Genomic DNA, 18,831 nt, shown 5'->3' with positions numbered 1-18,831 from the left:
GTACAGTGTTCGTCCCAGAAAATGAGATCAGATAGTTTACCCACATTATATGCCATTCTAGTTTCTATCTACTGTAAGAGCAAAACCAAAAAAAAAAACAACACCTAACTAAACTACATTAAAACAAACTGGAAAATGTTCTACCACAATATGTCTAATATACAACTGGATACTATTACAATATATCCTCACATCTTTTAGGACATGATAATTGATCTTTACCCTTCTAGGATGCAGAAAATTCTGGGTTCCAACATGTTGCATGTATCATAAAGAGTCTAAATATGAAGACAATTGTGACCGTGCATCACAAAACAAACAAAAAGTCACACCACTTGATTTTACGTGAGGACTCAAAAAAGGTGAAATGGTTCAACCAAGTCAATCTTGGTTTTTTTCATATTTTCTGAAAGAGCTATCGTGCTTCTACATTATTTGTCAGTTTGGTATGTTAACATGAATGGAAAAGTAGGGTTTTTTGCAATTTTTCTACAACCCTTTTTGGATGAAGAGTAGAATGATCAGGTATGTCTTAAAGGCCGCTGTTCATTTCTTGAAATCCTTTGCACACTCTTCACTTTCAAGTCTAATAACTTTTTGAAAGGATGACACTACTGCTTTGAAAGTTAGCATTAATCATGGGCAGAATGTGCTGATAGAACATGCTCAATAGGCCCATTTACACTTGCTTGGAAAAATCGTGATTTTTCTAAAATCGCGACATTTGGGTGCAAGTTGCTAAGCAACTACACCCAAACACCCTCGAAACATCGCCAGAAAAATCGCCAGCCAGCGTGCGATTTTTTGAAACATCGCGATGTTTGAGGCGAAGTTTGGCGAGTGTAAACCCAAGCTGTAGAAATATTGCGATTTTTCATCACGTGACTTTCGGTATCGGATTGCACCGGTCGTTTACGCGCGCTCCCGATCCCTCTGTGGAACATGTAGAGAGTACGTCGGCCGCTGGCCAGAGTACACGGTACATGCTGTACATACAGGTAAACGGCCGATCCTCGGCTGGTTTCTCACCTCCCTGATGAAACTACTAAGTATATTGTACATGAAAACTAGTAACAAACCTCTGAAGTTCTCCAACCACGTATCATCACCCCATAACGACTTAACCAATTAATGTTCTCCCAGAAATGCGTTGATTTTGGGAGTGACCATACTGCTCTCGGTATACGTTGACTTTGTGGAATACAGTGGTACGTAACAAGTGTCGGTAAAACAATGGTGAATTCTTACTGTCATCTGATGAAATACCAGTGCTACTTCTCACTTTCGTCATATCGGCGAAATTTCATGATCCTCCTGAATGCTACTTTCATCAACTTTCCCATACTAAGCTGAAGTTTTACACAGCTGCTAGTGCTACGTAGAATACATGATCTAATATAGCAAGCTATATAGTTTTACCGTAAGTTTACACTCTCGAGAAACACAAATTTATGTGTGCATTGGACTGATAAAAAGCCCTGGCTCAACGTTCCAACCAGCTAGCTAGCTGCGAGCAATATAGACTGCACTGCAGAGAATACGAATAGCCCGCGCTTCCACTCATCTACCGTGTTGAAGAGAGGTAAATTACACATGCGCACTACCGACCAAAAAATCGCGATGTTTCGTGAAGCTCAAACTTCGCGTGCTGTTTGCACAAGTGTAAATGGTGGAACCAAAATATCACAATTTTAAAAATTGCGCGGTTAGTAGGTGTAAATGCAGCTCATTTCAGCTTACAGCTTAATCTGATAATCCCTTCACTGTTGTTGCTCTGGTGGTAGCATCCTTTGTTTTGTCCCTTTCATGGCACAGCTAGCACGGCTTGATAGAGATTAAACGCTTGAATAGACTGTGTACTTCAGAGCCTCTTTTCTCAGTTCACACTTTTCCAGAGTGTGTGCTTTCTTTCCAGTATTTAAGTAGGTTAGGATAGTCAATTTGAATAGAGTTATACATCATTTTAAAGCTTAGAGTCTGCTCTTTCAGAATCTGCCCTTAACTAAAAATCCATGTCTGGCAACCTTTTGTTGGTTTTGTGGTGCGAGGTCACAATTTGCCTGAGTCTTATAAAGTGTAAAATGAATAAATATACCCTGGTTACAGACACTGATCATGATTACATTTTCAACTAGAAATGTCGCTTTGGCGACTGGTATGCCTCCGCCATAATGCATGATTTTCCCAATAGGTCTAGATAGTACACGTGGACAATGTGTGATTACATTTTCACAAAATTGGCATAATATTGAAATGACAAGTTTGTCACAAATGTGTTGAATGTTCACCTTCCTTGACCTAGGTTTAATTGGATGAATAGGAGAGCATGTATCTAGGGATTTAAGGACTTTAACTCGACTTTGACCCATTCATACATTTAGGTATTGAGTAATTTTCAAGGTACAGGTGTGGAGAAAAAGTGCAATTTCTGAATTGAATAGTAAATTGTTACCATTTTCATCTAGCCCTTGACCCTAAAATTCATAAGATAATCACTTTCAGGTAGAACATGCATAATATGTACTAAGTTTCAAGATAACTTGAGCCACTTCCGAGATATGGAGGAAAAAGTTAGTTCAGCACTTTCACTTGATCTTTGACCTTTCGACCTTTGAGGCAAAAAAAGAAGAAAAAAAAACTTTCCAGAGAATTTCTATTAGGTTACACATGTATGCATACACCAAGTGTAAAAAAAAATAACCCTGCTGGCATTGCATGATAGGAGGGAAATAGTAAAATTTTGAAGTGTTGCACTTGACCTTTGACCCCTGACCTTTGACCCCATGAACCCTACATTCTCTAGATAATCACTTCCAGTCAGTATATGTATATACTATGTTCCATGAAGATACCTTGAACAATTTTCCAAGGTATGGAGAAAAAAAAAGAAGTTTTAATATTTTTACTTGACCTTTTGACCTTTGACCTTTGACCTCATGACCCAAACTTTCACCAGAGAATCTTAATTGGGTAATACATGTATACACTAAGTTTCAAGAAAATATCTTCAGGCATTCAATAGATATGGTGGAAATAGTGAAATTTTATGTATTTGACCCTGACCTTTTGACCTTTGACCTTTGACCTCATGACCCAAACTTTCGACAGAGAATCTTAATTGGGTAATACATGTATACACTAAGTTTCAAGAAAATATCTTCAGGCATTCAATAGATATGGTGGAAATAGTGAAATTTTATGTATTTGACCTTGACCTTTTGACCTTTGACCTTGAGCATGTGCACCCAAAAGTTGATAGGCACAACTTCACCCCCTAATACACATACATGCCAAGTTTCATTAGGATACCTCAACAGGCTTTGATAGTTACCTTGTCCACAAAATTCATTACGGACGGACGGAAGGACGGACGGACGGACGGACGGACGGACGGACGGAAGGACGGACGGACGGACGGACGGACGGACGGACGGACAACCCGAAAACATAATGCCTCCGGCACCACTTCGTGGCGGAGGCATAAAAACAGGTGTATTGGTGTGTCATACAATCTCCATGGACAAAGTATAATATCATGTGTATCTAACATGTATGCACTAAGTTAGTACATGGAAGCAAAGACTTGACCATTACTTTTTTGGCCCATTTATCACTGGTACTGTAGGTGGCCCGTTTCTTGGTTAGGCGCCACTTTTCATTTTTTTTTCAGTTTTCAGTCTACTACACAGAATAAGAGCAGATTCATTAAAGGGAACGCAAACCCAAAGAGCAATGTGGATCGAGTAAAAGCATTAACATTGATAGAACACATCAGTGAAAGTTTGAGGAAAATTGGACAATCGATGCAAAAGTTATGAATTTTTAAAGTTTTGGTGTTGGAACCGCTGGACGAGGAGACTACTAGAGGTTATGACGTATGAGTGGACAACAATATAAAGAAAATATAAAAGGAACTCCACAAAAAGTCACTTTTATAGCAAAATGAAAGAGTACTTGACTAACCGCTTTTAGAAAGCAGGGGTAATAAGTGTTACCCCTAACATATGTCAGTATCAAGTTGATGGAATGTGTAATTTTCATGAAAAATGAATTTCTGTTGAATTCTCTTTATATTTTCTTCATGTTGTAGTCCTCTCATACGTCATACCCTCTAGTAGTCTCCTTACCCAGCAGTTCCAACACCAAAACTTAAAAAATTCATAACTTTTGCATCGACTGCCCGATTTTCCTCAAACTTTCACTGATGTGTTCTACTAATGTTACTGCTTTCACTCAATCCACATTGCTCTTTGGGTTTATGTTCCCTTTAGATGTTTTGCTATGCATACATCCTGTATGTTAGACCCCCATGGGGCCTACCTCTCATAGCATAACGAAAATGTAACTCCAAAGCATTTGCTCACAGTGAAGCAAGACGTGCCCAAATCTGACTTACTGGGTGTCAACCTGGCAAACATCCCTTTTTTTTTGCAAACTTCGCCATTCTTTAGCATATCTGGCTTTGAGTTAAGTGAACATATATATGTGTAGTGAATGAGTGGCCATAATGAATCATATCAGAGTCAAAAAGTTTCAACTCCTTTTTGATTCATTTTTTCCACCCCCAAATTCTCTTGGTGGATGTGACATTGTCCGTTCACATTAAAGCATCTGCTTATATGGGTTGTGTAAGTATTTAAAGAAAACAAAGACAAGTCTAAGGAAAATAATGTAAGAGTGAAGTATAGCTTTGTATGAGTAACTGTAGAAAGTTTGTTTGTACTTCAGTTCCATTTGATGAAATGACAGTAATATGAAAACAAAATTTAAATGTCCGTTCACATTTTTGTCACATCCACCAAAATTTTATATAACTATAACTCGTTAATGGTGTACAGCTTATTTCTAAAATTTTTGCATAAATCAATGATACACAGTTGGGTGTCCATCCCTCCAAAACAATTCAGCATTTGAAATTCAAATGCTTTTTTTATGTCAAATAACATGGTGTCCGTTCACACATGTCACATCCACCAGCCTTTCTTGTCAGAAACACATTTTGGTGTGCATCTCATTAAATACTGGCCTGATTGACTGCGAATCTTCAGACATTTTAGACTCTGTACTAAGCTTACAAATGCCATTGATACTGACATTGCTATGAAACTAAAAATTTGAAAAACTTCGAGAATGCTTGAAATGCCCTGGTGGATGTGGCATTCCTAGATGTGAACGGACATTTCAATTAATATTAAGTAAAATCTAGGGACAATTTATTTTGGGGGACAAAGTATGTTTAGATTTTTAAAAGTATGTCATTACCAAGATATCTAGATATCAGACACCCACTTTAACATATTCACTTTAATTTTACATTGAAATACTTATTCACAGCGAGGATGTAGCATGATCTTGTCACTGTACCTGTGAAAGCTGATGTTACATATTTTAATCAATTTTCCAGATGATTAATTTCATAAAGGCAAAAGAATATAAATGCTATTTAATTTTATTAATTGAACCTTTGCTGCACCATGTATTCGATATGTCTAATAATGATTAAATTATATGGTGGATGTGACATTTTTGGGTGTGAACGGACACAGAGTGTATCTCACAAATGTATAGCGTTTTTCAGCACTAGCTCCCTCATGCGTTACCCTGCAACACGACTTGAACACAGTGTGAAATGATCCACAACCATTGGCATGGTTAACTAAGATTGAGGGGTTAAAAAAAATAAATTGGTTTGTAAATTATTTTACTGCAACTGATGGAACAATTAGCCTACAACTTTGTACAACATATCATAAACACTGGTTATGCAGTGTTTTAATAGTTGCCATGACAAAATCATGGGCATTCAACTTGGGTTACTTAGATTCCAACCAACTATCTCCTAATTTACTGGTCTTGGTTACTAGACAGGCTAAGTCCATAGGGGCTAAGTATCCACCAGACTACCCAGCTTCTGCCCGACAGTACAGGTTCTAATCCTAAATAGGAACAGGTAGGGAAAAGTGGGTTAAAACTGATTCCTAACCTTGGCTAATCCCATCTCTGCAATAAGTATACAAGTATTCAACGTTTTTCTGTAGTAACACAGGATAGAATCTGGTTGAAGTTAAAGAGGCCCCTAGTAACTTTCTTCAGAATCCCTTACTTTTCCTGAAAAATGTTAATAATTTTTTTTTTTTTTTTTTTTTTTTTTTTTTTTTTTTGGGGGGGGGGGAGGTCCATTTTTTTTTTTTTTTTTTTTGGTCAGGTAAAACGAATGCAGGTGCATGGGCAAACTGGACCACTGTGGCATATCATTATCAATAACCCTTATTGCATATTAATCAGATTAATTTTGTGTTCAAGGTCCATACTGTTGGTTTTTAATGAAACAATCAGAGCGATGTCTGCATGATTAAAAGAGATTTTGGTAAAATAAGTGATAATTTAGTTAAATGCCTTTGAATATTTTTGTTTTGTTTTTTTTTTTTTGGGGGGGGGGGAGGGGGAGATATAATTGGTATTTGCACACACAACCTTATAAAGACATGACCAAGAAGGAAACAACCTTTGGGAAATACTGCATGCCCAGTGCCCCCTGCTGAAACAGCCTCATAAAGCCAAAAAAGTGAAATAAGACTTGTTATTAAAAACATGGAAAAAAATGAACAGTCATTAGCAAAGAATGGCTCATATTGGTGATGATGTACAAGTAGAAGAGGTGGAAGGGTGGCATACTACGAAGGAGGAGAAAATGATTCTTTTTCAGAACACAATTGTATTTCAGTTTGTCATTAAGTATGAAAGTTTATCCTGTGAGTTCACATGTTAACAAACTAAGGCAAATTAGAAATATGATTTTTATCCGACATGACAAAGTTTCTTGGGGGAATCCTGGTAGGTGACGTATCGGAGCGTTAGTGTAGCTTTTGCCTGTACTATAGATTTCCAATGTATGTAATGAAAACAGGGCCATGACCACATAATCTGCATTTTATCTATTATAATTAGGATTATAAATAGGATCGGTCCTTATACTACATGTACATGTAGGTTTTTACTTCTAGGTTCATCACAGGCAGAAACTATAGGTGGACAATTAACTTAAAGTACAGTAAGACTAAGACTCACAGTACTTGTAGGCCTACCTTTTCGTTTTAATTCTCTGGGAAAACACTTACAGCAAGATTTTGCATATTTGGGATTCTGATCCCAACAAAAATGTCACATCCACCACATCGGATATCATTAACTGTAAAAAAAAAAACAAAAAAAAAAACAAAAAAAACACTTGAAGGCAAAGATCCCGTTTACAGTGCGGGACCCCGACCTCAATTGCGCGGCCGAGCCTCGCAATTTTGTCCGTTTACACTGCTGGGCTCGGCCGCGCTTTAGATTCAAACCTTTCATTATTTGGTCGTAGTGGCGCTCTGCTTGTAAACTAACGCAATTTGGTATTGTCTGGTTTTCAGACCCTTTGCCAACTGAATTCCGTGGCGACGAAGTCGCCGTTCGGGCAAAGACCTTTGCCGAAGGAAAAAATCCTTTGCAGGACAAAACCACCTTAAACTATACTAGTTTTCGACGTTGAGGGGGTTAATATCCTGAACAGCAAAAGATACAGGCAGAGGGTTTGGAAGCCAGACTAAAACTGGCCGCGCAATTGGCCGCGCATTTGGCCCAGTTTGCGTTTACACCAAGAAAAGGCCGGGCTCGGCCGCGGCTCGGCCGCGGCCGAGACCACCTCCAGAGCGAGGCCAAATGCGAGGCCAATTTTGGCCTCGCATTTGGCCTTTTGCGCGTTTACACTGAAGCGGGGCTGGACTTGGCCGCGGCCGAGCCGCGGCCGAGCCTCGCACTGTAAACGGGGTCAAAGTTGCTCTACACTTGTAACAAAAACACTATGATTTGACTGGTTAATGAATAAGGATGCCACAATTGCACATCAACCGCAGGTAAAAAATGTCTATTCACATCTGATTTTGTTACATCAAGAAGGAGTTTCTTACATTCATACATTGTAACTTGAAAATATGTGGACCCTTGTGTGCAGTGATTTGTGTTCTAAAAATATGACTGTTCTATGTGGTTCTTGCAAACAGAGTAGGCCCTACTGCTTAACAATCACCAGTTGATGATAAAGATGAATATTTGGAATTCTGTTGTAAATTTCAGCATCACATCCACCATGTTGGATCCAATTTACTCTGAAAAACATTCAGTGTCCAATGAACATAGTGTACATGTTAAAAAAAACTTATACTATGATCGTACAGTGTATGTAAGCTGATAAAAATTTCAATAATGGTTTGAACTATTACTATCAAGTATAAATTTGAGAAGATTGAAAATGTCCGTTCACATCTTCAATCCGTCACATCCGCCACATGGGATTTCAGGCATTCATAACTTTTACAGCACGAGGCCTTATCAGCAGTGAGTTGTGAATTTGTAGAATATAGTATTCTCGGTGGTTTTGCACATATGCAAGGTGTGTACAAAACAAAATACCAAGGAAATTGGTGTTCCGTTCACACGTCACATCCGCCACTATTGGCTATTACTGATGTCATTTATGCTGGAAACAAAACTTTCTTGTGAAACATAATTTGTTTCTTAGTGTGAACTGACTTGTGCTGACTATTCTTTGGGTAATCATTTGCCTTATTTCTGTTGTTTATTGGTCAAGGTGTAAAATGTCCGTTCACATCTGGTTTTTTGTAACATCCACCATATCTTCCAGCTAAAATTTTAAATGTAAAAAGATGGACACTCACAATGTTAGTATTAAGTGTGTGTATGTGCCCCAACATAAGTATTATCTCCATGAAATATTACACATCCTGAAGGAGGAAGATTAAAACAACAGAAACTTTTTGAAGTCATGTACTCTATTCTACACTATATTTTTCCTTCAAAGTGGTACAATTTTCCAATAAATCCAAATAAGAACACAAAATCTGGCACCAAGTTTGCTTAAATATCACTTAATCATGTTACAGTTTCAAATCACCTGTTGGACACATAGCGCTTCAGCTCTGTCCATGACATTATAGCACTATCTTTCAGCAAAATTGCCTTCATCTCCAATAGAATCATTTATGGTATCAAATATTGCAATAATAATTAAGCTGAGGCATTACATTTTCCATTAAATTCACATTCTCAGGAATAAAAAAATCATGACATTCTATCTCTAAAAGAGAACTTGAAATTTTGACACCTAGGTTGACAAAAAGCAGCGCCTAACTGTGAAACGGGCCATGATTACTGATACTACACATTGCTTTGAGGAAAAATATGTTTTCAATGTAATTGACAATTAAGACTAATCAATGTAAGATCTATAATAAAACATAAAAACAAAAACTTAATTAATGTTATGATGTTACATTCAAAAGTCAATCTTCTTACCCTCTTGTTCATCAAGCTCCCCCTGGTCTACATCTGGAGACATTACATCTTCTCCTTCATCTTCTTCTTCAGCTACTTCTCCTTCCTCCATGTCATCTTCTCCATCATCATTGACATTTCTCTCTTCTTTCCCCTCTTCTTCCTGCTGTTCCTCTTCTTCTTCTTCCTCCTCCTCTATGAGTCCTTCATCAGAATGCCCTTCTTCTCCCTCACTGCCAGAGCCAGGAGCTATCTCTTCTCCTTCCTCCTCTTCTTCCTCTTGTCCTTCCTCTTCACTTCTGTCCCCCAACTCAGAGTGACCCTGATCCCCATCTGACTGGACTTCTAACTCTTCATGGTCAGAACCTGTGTATATGAAAACAAATACAGTAAATACAAAATAGCCTGTTTATTCATGTGCCTCATAAAGCTAGAGATGTTTAGTACAGAAGCACATATAGCGGTGGCAAACTCAGAAAATCCTGATGTTGATTGTATTACATGTCAATGTCCAGTGAACAGCAAACAACAAAATTTAATGAACAGTATTTCATAAACAGTGGCCCCACCTTAAGCGGAGGCTGGTTCCAGGTATACAGCGAAGGCCAATATACACTTGTTAATCATCCCACATGAAATCCAGTATGTGGGGTAGTAACTTTCTTCAGAATCCCTTACTTTTCCTGAAAAATGTTAATAATTTTTTTTTTTTTTTGGGGGGGGGAGGTCCATTTTTTTTTTTTTTTTTTTTTGGTCAGGTAAAACGAAGGCAGGTGCATGGGCAAACTGGACCACTGTGGCATATCAATAACCCTTATTGCATATTAATCAGATTAATTTTGTGTTCAAGGTCCATACTGTTGGTTTTTAATGAAACAATCAGAGCGATGTCTGCATGATTAAATTGACATTTCTCTCTTCTTTCCCCTCTCCTTCCTGCTGTTCCTCTTCTTCTTCTTCCTCCTCCTCTATGAGTCTTTCATCAGAATGCCCTTGTGGGGATTGTACTAAGCGTCTCTCTATGTGATTTTTTAAAATCATAATTGTACACTGAATCTACAAATGTATTGTGCCGTTTCTCTGTTATATTGTATGCATGGACTTGCAGAATAATAGCCACTGGCTGAGCAAGTTCCTTTTATCAATGTGTTGAAGTAAAATGAATATAATGAACCATGAACAGTTATTAAACTCACGTCCATGGTAATACGTTTCTAAGCACTACGACACCCAGAAAAACAACAGCAATATGAAGATGGCACAGTAATCTGATAGTTTGGACACATACATCAAAGGAATTGTATGCCTTCATTCAGTTTGATCCACAAAATAAATGTTTTCAGAGATACTGTAACCTTGAGAAATACATAGCACCGCAACTACCTTGAATGTGATTCAACTTTACAATTGGAGTGAAAAACATACCGTACATGTAAAGTACATTATGATCGATGTGAAATCCCTGTGATTATTTCTAAGTATTAAATGTATCATTTTTAGATATTAATGATGGACAATGGAAGTGTTTCCATCAAAATATGCCCCAAGAAAGGAAGATTGTGGTTCCAATGAAACGGTGAAAATCACAGGTACACTGTACAAGTGTAGGTGGTTTATTACATGTATATTAGCATGTATACATTTGTACCTTTTATACAGCTTTACTTGTACTTTTCTACGATTTTTTTTTCACTCCATTCTCATCATCTTTACTACAGTGGATTTAAAATCAATAGCAAAAATGACTGATTGGGGAACTTTAGATTGAGTGTCAATTGCTACGTTAAGATGATTGGTAATCAGTACAGTCAGCTGCAGCTTGATGCATGATGACATCGCTACCTTGTTTACCCTGTATGCTATACTGTAGATACTTGAATGCAGTTCAAGAAAGCAGCTTGACTCAGTTCAAGAAAGCAGCTTGATGCGTACTCAGAGAATACGCATGCTCTTTAATAGTTGCAATACAAAGTGTATGCTCATATTCATGTTGTGTGTTGATGTGCTAGGCGGCAGCGCTGCTTGCTACGTGCTGGCTCACAGGCCTACACTGTAGCTACAAGTGTAGCAGCCACAGTCCCAATGTAAGAAGACTCCATCATATTGTTATTATTGATCCTAATCTATCTAAAATCCCCTAATCAATTGCAATTTTGCTATTGATGTAACTAAATCAATCTTATAAAGGTAAAGAAAAAATTGTGGGAAAATAAAGTAGTCACAAATGAAGGTATGCTAAATGAGGTTACATGTATTTCCATAGCTTTGCAACCATGTCAATGTAGTCATCCACTGCCTGCATGTTGATTTGGCTACACACAGCAGGTTCCTTTTATACAGGCAATGTCCAGCATCTTCGTGTGGATGGATGTACAATATGTGTACAGTATACATGCATGTTGCTGTATCCAGCAACTCTGGTCATAGTAAAGGTTACTTTACTATGTAAAGTAAAGTACATACTAGGTATGCCGTTTGTGATCTTAGACTCAACAAGAAGACCTTGATATCTGCTATTGCCAACTGGCCGTGCTTGCTCTGCTTGCTCAGCCTGTGATGCTCGCTGTGCTTGCTCTGGTGTCCCGTGCTGCATGCCACCATCATCGCTACAAAGTGGAGCTGGTCCCCACTCTGGCTGACTGCGCACTGGTATCTGCTCGATAGTTGATGCTTGGGGGCAGTACCTCCGACCATGGCCAACTTGATTGCAGTGGTAGCACCTCGTTTTGTCTGCACCTATGCTTACTGGCATACTTCTAAGTGGTGGCTTCACTAGACATGGGCAATCTCGTTTCCAGTGGCCAGCTTAGCCGCAGTTGAAACAGTTGTTGCTCTGGTCCCTAGGCAGTGATGATGCTGGTACCCTTGCAAATTGTGATGTCGCGTTGGTTCTCGATCGTGCCGGTGGAGAAGATTCCACTCTGGAAATCAGCTCTTCCACTGCTTTCGTCACTCACCTCATACATGTAGCGCCATATTTCTCCTTGGTTGCAGGGCTCTTCTGCTCGACGTTATCAGTCGCCAGTGCTCTGCTATACCGCTGCGACCGGCCATCGTTTCTCTCCATCTCCATCCTCAGGAAAGCCTCTGTACTCAGTGCGGCTTCTATCGCCTCGTCAAGTGTGTGGGGCTGGGCACGAAACAGACCCTCTCGTATCTCTGGTCTAATGACTGCGTCCATGAAGTGGCCTCTTGCTAGGCGATCTTGCCCCGCCTCGTCAAATTCTTGGTAGGCTAATGCAGTCAGCTCCCAAATACCCTGCCCCAACTCCTGCAGAAGTCTCCTTCGGTTTCCCCCTCCTGGTCCGCAGCTCAGCCAAGAAAACCTCAGATTTACCTGCTGGGCCGAAATGTTGCTTAAGCCTGTTTACCAGCTCGTTGTACGTTAGCCTCCTTCCTGTTTGCTGAACAAGGACCTTTACTGCTGGCCAGTAAAGTAACCTTTACTATGTACTTTACTTTATGCCGTTTGTTACTTGTGTCATTCTCAACCTTTTCTGTAAGTTTCATCCAAATCCTTTGACTACTTTTTGAGTTATTTTGCACAAGGACAAACACACAAACACACAAACGATGAACACACAAACCAGCGGTAACGAAAACATAACCTCCTCCCTTGGCGGAGGTAATGACAGATCCCTATACTAGGTCTGCTGAGTAAGTTAACAAACATGATGTTAGGCCTAGGCCTAATTTAGAGTAAATGTCCCAGTTCGCGGCCAGGCGCCGGTTCGCAGCCATTACAGCACATTTGGTAATATAACGCTGAACACAGCAATACACTCTATATTACATGTATACCACACATTCACTAACACACTGCTAATCTACAAAAATCAACCGATGACATGGGCAAAATCTCCAAACAAAGTGAAATATTCTCACCTACATGTAAATGACAACATCTCGCATCGAAAATTTAATTTTCGATACTTCAGAACATCACAGTTAAGGAACAAGGGGTCTAAGAAACTGGAAATGAGAAACTGTTCATGGATTTTGAATCCATATCCTCACATAGAAACAGAACTTTCGTAAGCCGATGTGGGCCGCCATTTATTTCCGGAAGTGGATGTTACGATTGAAAAAGTCATGAAAAAGACAACAGTAACACCGCCACAACAGCAATCACTGCTCTTGGTCAGTGCACGTGTGCCAGCCCTTTTCACGGGCTTTCGCAATGGGACTTGGCGCTTACGCAACGTTCACGAGCCAATGAAGGTGTTCAGTAGAAAATCGCGGAGCTACAGTTGGTATCACTGACGCAAACCAGCAGACGCTGTACCGGGTCGCGGCCGTGGTCTTCTTTTGCTATCGCGATGGACATTGGTCTTGCGATGGCGACAATGCAACATGAATTGGTATTAGTGGTCAACCACTATGATATACACTGTAACCTGGGTTTAAGCAATTTGCAAGTTTGCGTTTCAGTGTGGAAAACCCCTTATGCGGCCGCAAACCGGGACACTTACTCTAATAAATTCAAAATCTTGTTGTCGATCCGTCTGGAATAGGGTGAACTTATTTCAGATCTCGACTGGCATGGTGCAGCCCTGTCGCGACACTTAGTGACAAGTCGTGTATTGCCACAGAGTAGGGCTGTGTATAGTTACCAACCTAGGCCTAGAGTTGAGTCTAGGCCTACATGCTTTTTTTTCTTTTTTCTTGTTTCTTTTTTGGCACAAGGTCGAACCTTGCATGGGGTTGGTGCCGGTGCGCTGCGACAGAGCAGGGCTGTGTATAGTTACCAACCTAGGCCTAGAATCGAGTCTAGGCCTACATGCTTTTTTTTTTCTTGTTTCTTTTTTGGCACAAGGTCAAACCTTGCATGGGGTTGGTGCCGGTGACGCTGACGGCAGGTCCTACACATTGTGTATGGTTGATCCTACTACTCATTGACCGCCTAATTTTTATCTGCCTGATAAGAATATTGAAGACTGTAATTCACATTAAAACTTGACCTAGGACCCTACGTGATTGAGAAAATCCAGCACTATCAAATGCTGTTGTCCCCTTTTCAATTCGAAGTTTCAGTGCAAAATTATCGCCGTCGAACTTGAGCGCCCTCTTTTCAGCTCCTCGCGTAGACAGAAAGATCCGTCTGTTCGGAGGAGTCTTTTATCTTTTTGACGTTATCCCTCTCCTCCGTAGACAGACGGAAGCTGGTACTATACATCACTGTGGGGAAGCTCTTAACCACTGTCTCTATGGAGAATTGGGTGAGGTACCTCACCCTTCTCGATTGCATCTAATTCACAGCCCTAGATCACCAAATTTCAACTTGTATAGCAAAATCAACATTTCAAGCATGCATTGCACTCACCAGATTAATGATATATCCAACATTTTGGTAGAATTTTCATGAAAAAAGATGCAACTACCAGCAGTCGTAACAGCTCTCCAACATATGAATCCATTAGCCAATCACATGCGAGGTAGATTTCTATGTGTTTTTTATCAAAACACGTACCTCGCATGTGATTGCCTAACAGATTCAAAATGGCGACTTACAGCTAGCGAACGGCGATGTTGCGATAAGGATACAAATTTCTGCGATATAACCTATAGTCACTGTATTTCAATTGCACAATGTGAGAGAGTTACCCCAAATATTGCTGCATAATGTGTCATGTCATGTCAAACTTGTTTGAATGTAAAAAAGCTGTCTGAAATTTGGTTTATCGTGACGTTTGATCAGTGCGAGACCGCTGGCAGCTCATCCCTACAGGAGCCAGCATCATTGCCTTCAGTCTGTATTAATAGGAGGGGATCCGTGAAGCCTGACGCAGTCTCCGCGGAACATTTCCCCGACGACCAGATACAGACCAATCTTTCGGTCAACTCCTCGCGGTGCCGCCGCTTTTTTTAATAGACCGCTGTTTTTGTTTTGACAAAGCACACAAACCGAGTTGTATTGAACAACGCTTGTACGAAGCTTTTTAGAAAATGCATCAAATTGACATTACATTATGATTCGGTTAAAATATTCATTCGAAATTTTTGTCCTCGATTTAAACCATAAATGGACAGTGAATTTTCGTTTTCCCACACATCCTCATCAACAGTCAAAGCCAATACATTTTTATGTGATCTGCGCACAGTGCAGTGTGTACTAAGCGTTCTATGCGCCAAAAACTACGCTGTCGGTTTAAAAAAGGGTGGTCGATGTGTAGTAGAGCTACCACCATACTAACCGCAGCACCGACCCCAAAAAGCAACACGTACCAAGTAGGGGTCGCATAGGAAGCCCTATGGCTATAGAAGAAACCCGTGATATGGCTTAGCATTTTGGTGACCAGAGACCAAAATACAGGGTTTTACACTGAAAATCATAGCCATACTGTTAGATAAGATACTTACAATCAGAGCCGCCAAAATCAATTTACGTTTCACGTGATATGTTCAAAATGGTGATTTGCATCTTGTGGAGATAGTCTCAAAGATGATGACGATTAATCTTGTTTTCGGAGGTAAATGGTGAGTGGAACATTGACGTCATTGACATTAGTTAGTTGCCTAAAATGGACAACATGTAGGGTAACATCCCCAGTATTCGGTCACTTAAGCTTCTTTGCAATATTTTTCAAACTAAAATAATACATACATACATCATATCTACAGCAATGTATGCGAAATATATCAAATTTCTTTAATCTCAACTTTCATTTTGTTAAATATCTCACAGAATTGCACAAAATCCCGAAATATTTCACCTTGAAAATTCCCCAGTATACGGTCACCAGCACCAGTATTCGGTCACGCGATGTACGCGTTCAAAGTCAATGCGTGTTCAAGGCAGCTGAAAAATGCGCGCGCGCGCTACCTTGTTGGCACAAAATTGCATCGGGGACGTTGCGGCGACCGTTGGTGACCTAATACTGGGGCCTCGGCACTTGCATTCAACCCTTGTACATTGGGACACTGTATCGGCACGTACGGAAATTTTGTTTTTCTTTTGCGTTTTTGAGGATACCATTAAACTCCAAGCTTGCGATAAGCGAAAAATCCCACGAGAGAACGGCGTATTTCTCGATTTTTAGCGCTTTTTCGGCGACCCGTACTCTTAAAACCGGGCCTTATCCGCGCGCGCTTTTTGAAAGTAGCGCCGATTCTGCACTTTTGACGGTAAAATCTGGGATTTTGGATGGATTTTTGGAGGGGACTAAGGGAGTTTCCTGTTGTGAATGAGTGTGCAAGTATGTGAATTACTGTAATGTGATTTGCGTGTGTTGTGACAGTTGAACTTACTGGCTGGTGACAAGTGATTCATAAGCATATTGATAAGTGACTGAATACCGGGGGCTGACCGAATACTGGTGGTGGTGCCCTTACCCTACAGCTTTTCGTTGCGAATCCAAGTGTCGTTTTGAACGAAGGGTTGTTTACTGAATTGCAAGCATCGCAGTGCACTTGATTACTTCACTATTCCCCCGAAAATTGCATGCAAGTCTTCGGGTAGCCGGGGTTACCACTGCACTGCTACCACCATATTATATCCATACAGATACACGAGATGCAAGTTTACCTACAAAAATACACATACCTCGGGACTAAGCCTTTGGTACTTTTACATGACACATCATTAGCCTAACTTTCCTACACTTGTAATGCACGTATGCTTCCAACAACATGATGCCTAGATACAACATAGATTCCCTTTATATCGCTTCTCTACATACTTTGAAGCTCCCCTTCACTTTCTGCCTCACTCCTCGAAAGTCCTTCTTCTTCCGACATGGTCTCAGGTTCACCGCTGTGAAATCAGGAAGGTACAAAAGGTGGGCATAGGACATAGAGCTCTATTATCTGATTATACAGCTCTATGGCATGGGATCATGATCGTAATGATGACTGTACAGCAAAGAGAATAGAGCGTGCGCCAAGAGGGTCTACTCTCGCGATTTTGCGTAGTACGCTCATGGGCAGATTTCGGCGCCATTTTAGGAAGCAAAGCGAGCGATGGCGGGCGTATTTTTACGTGACCATCTATATGGAGAGGTATCGGCCTTCCTTTCATTTTCTCCTTTTTATGGAGACATACAGGTTAAAAGAAGTACTTCGAACCTCATTACGACATTGATAAGTATCATTCCCTTCAAAAGTGAAATATAAATGAAGAAATTCCCTTTATTATCCAATCTGTAGTTCCTCAAAATTCGAGCTTTTAAACTAATGACTTAATGATTATAGTGGGAGTTTAACATGGTGTTTGATTATTATGCATGAGATTGCTCACAGCTTCAGAGTCCCACCCCCTCTCTCTCTCTCTCTCTCTCAACTCTTCTCCTGGTTAACGATGTAGACTAATATACAATGATTTCCCTAGAACAACCAATAGAAATCATTGCAGGCGGTCAAAATTATCATTTCTATACAGTCATTTACAGAAAAGCTGCAGAACACTTATTTCTTCTTTTGAGGTTATCTTTTTTATATTTTTGTTTCTTTATTTTTGTTGGGGGGTACCAAGGCTCGGGTAATGTAGACCTCTAGATACCAGTGGTGGATCGGGGGGGGGGGCGCAAGAGGTATACGGCCCCCTTTATTTATCGTTAAATACAAAAGAAATAACAAGAAAAAATGAAATGAAACCCGGAAGTGGCACCAGAAATATTAGTTGCCCCCCCCCCCCCTTTCCTGGATACGCCCCTGGATACGCTTTTATGAGCTTTTCACTGTGTTGGCATTTTCAAAATTTATGAATTGTATGTCTTTTTTATTTGTACTGATCATAATTTATGAACATGTTGTTATTCTTGGGTCGATGTGTATAGGCATATGTTTTCAAAGAAATGCATGTCAAATTTCATATACATTTTGTACATTCTGTTGAAAAAATAAAAGTAATGTTTGAATTTGATTTTGAATTTGAACTTGAATTAACGTGGACCAAACAGATGAAGGGTATTATTTTTAGTATATATCTTGTTTGATATGATCCGCGAATTCGGGCAGAACAGCCCTTTTTTGTTGAATCATAATGTAAGATGGAGAAATAGGGAGTTTATACCTTAAAACAGAACAAACCTCATGTAATTTATAAGTGTCTTTTGATTGACCAAGTTAAGAATTTATCCCCATTTCCTGCCCCAATTATACTGTCTAAATATACGACCAGTCCAATCCCAAACCCTATGTACACTTCCCAGCTTTATAGGCTCATGTCCTTTTATTAACAAGACCATCAAACCTCCAATGAAACTTCCATTCAGAACCCAACCATCTTTGTTATTACTTTGGTTAATCTCTACTCAATAGTTAATCCTTCCCTTTGTCCTCAATCAAGTTTAAGTAAATTCAGACTAACTGTGTTTACAATTCCCACCACCAGTCCCTTACACAGTACTGTTCAATGACTATAATCCCCACATCATAGACCCTCTCCTACTAATCTCTTAACTTCTATCCATGTCCCTATATATCTTATGCTTCTAGAGTTGAGGAATAAATCTGACTCCGGCCCCGACTCTGTTCGGTCATGTGCCAAGAAGGAGTGGAACA

At 39.8% G+C, this 18,831-nt stretch overlaps 1 protein-coding gene across 1 annotated transcript in view; it reads right to left on the bottom strand.

The window, feature by feature from the left end:
- Positions 1–17,119, bottom strand: part of LOC140238354 (uncharacterized) — a 45,464-nt gene extending 28,345 nt beyond the window's left edge. Inside the window, exons 1-2 of the mRNA XM_072318286.1 lie at positions 17,010–17,119; positions 9,352–9,696 (exon numbers count right to left, since the gene is read on the bottom strand). Coding sequence (XP_072174387.1) covers positions 9,352–9,696; positions 17,010–17,067 — 403 coding nt within the window. The 5' untranslated portion in view covers positions 17,068–17,119. The remainder of the gene's footprint in view (positions 1–9,351; positions 9,697–17,009) is intronic.
- Between the last annotated feature and the right edge of the window lie 1,712 nt (positions 17,120–18,831).

This window comes from Diadema setosum, chromosome 14 (assembly GCF_964275005.1).
Source record: "Diadema setosum chromosome 14, eeDiaSeto1, whole genome shotgun sequence".
In the NCBI taxonomy this organism is placed as follows: Eukaryota; Metazoa; Echinodermata; class Echinoidea; order Diadematoida; family Diadematidae; genus Diadema; species Diadema setosum.
Note: the sequence above shows the minus strand (reverse complement) of the source record. Positions and strands in the feature narration are given on the sequence as shown.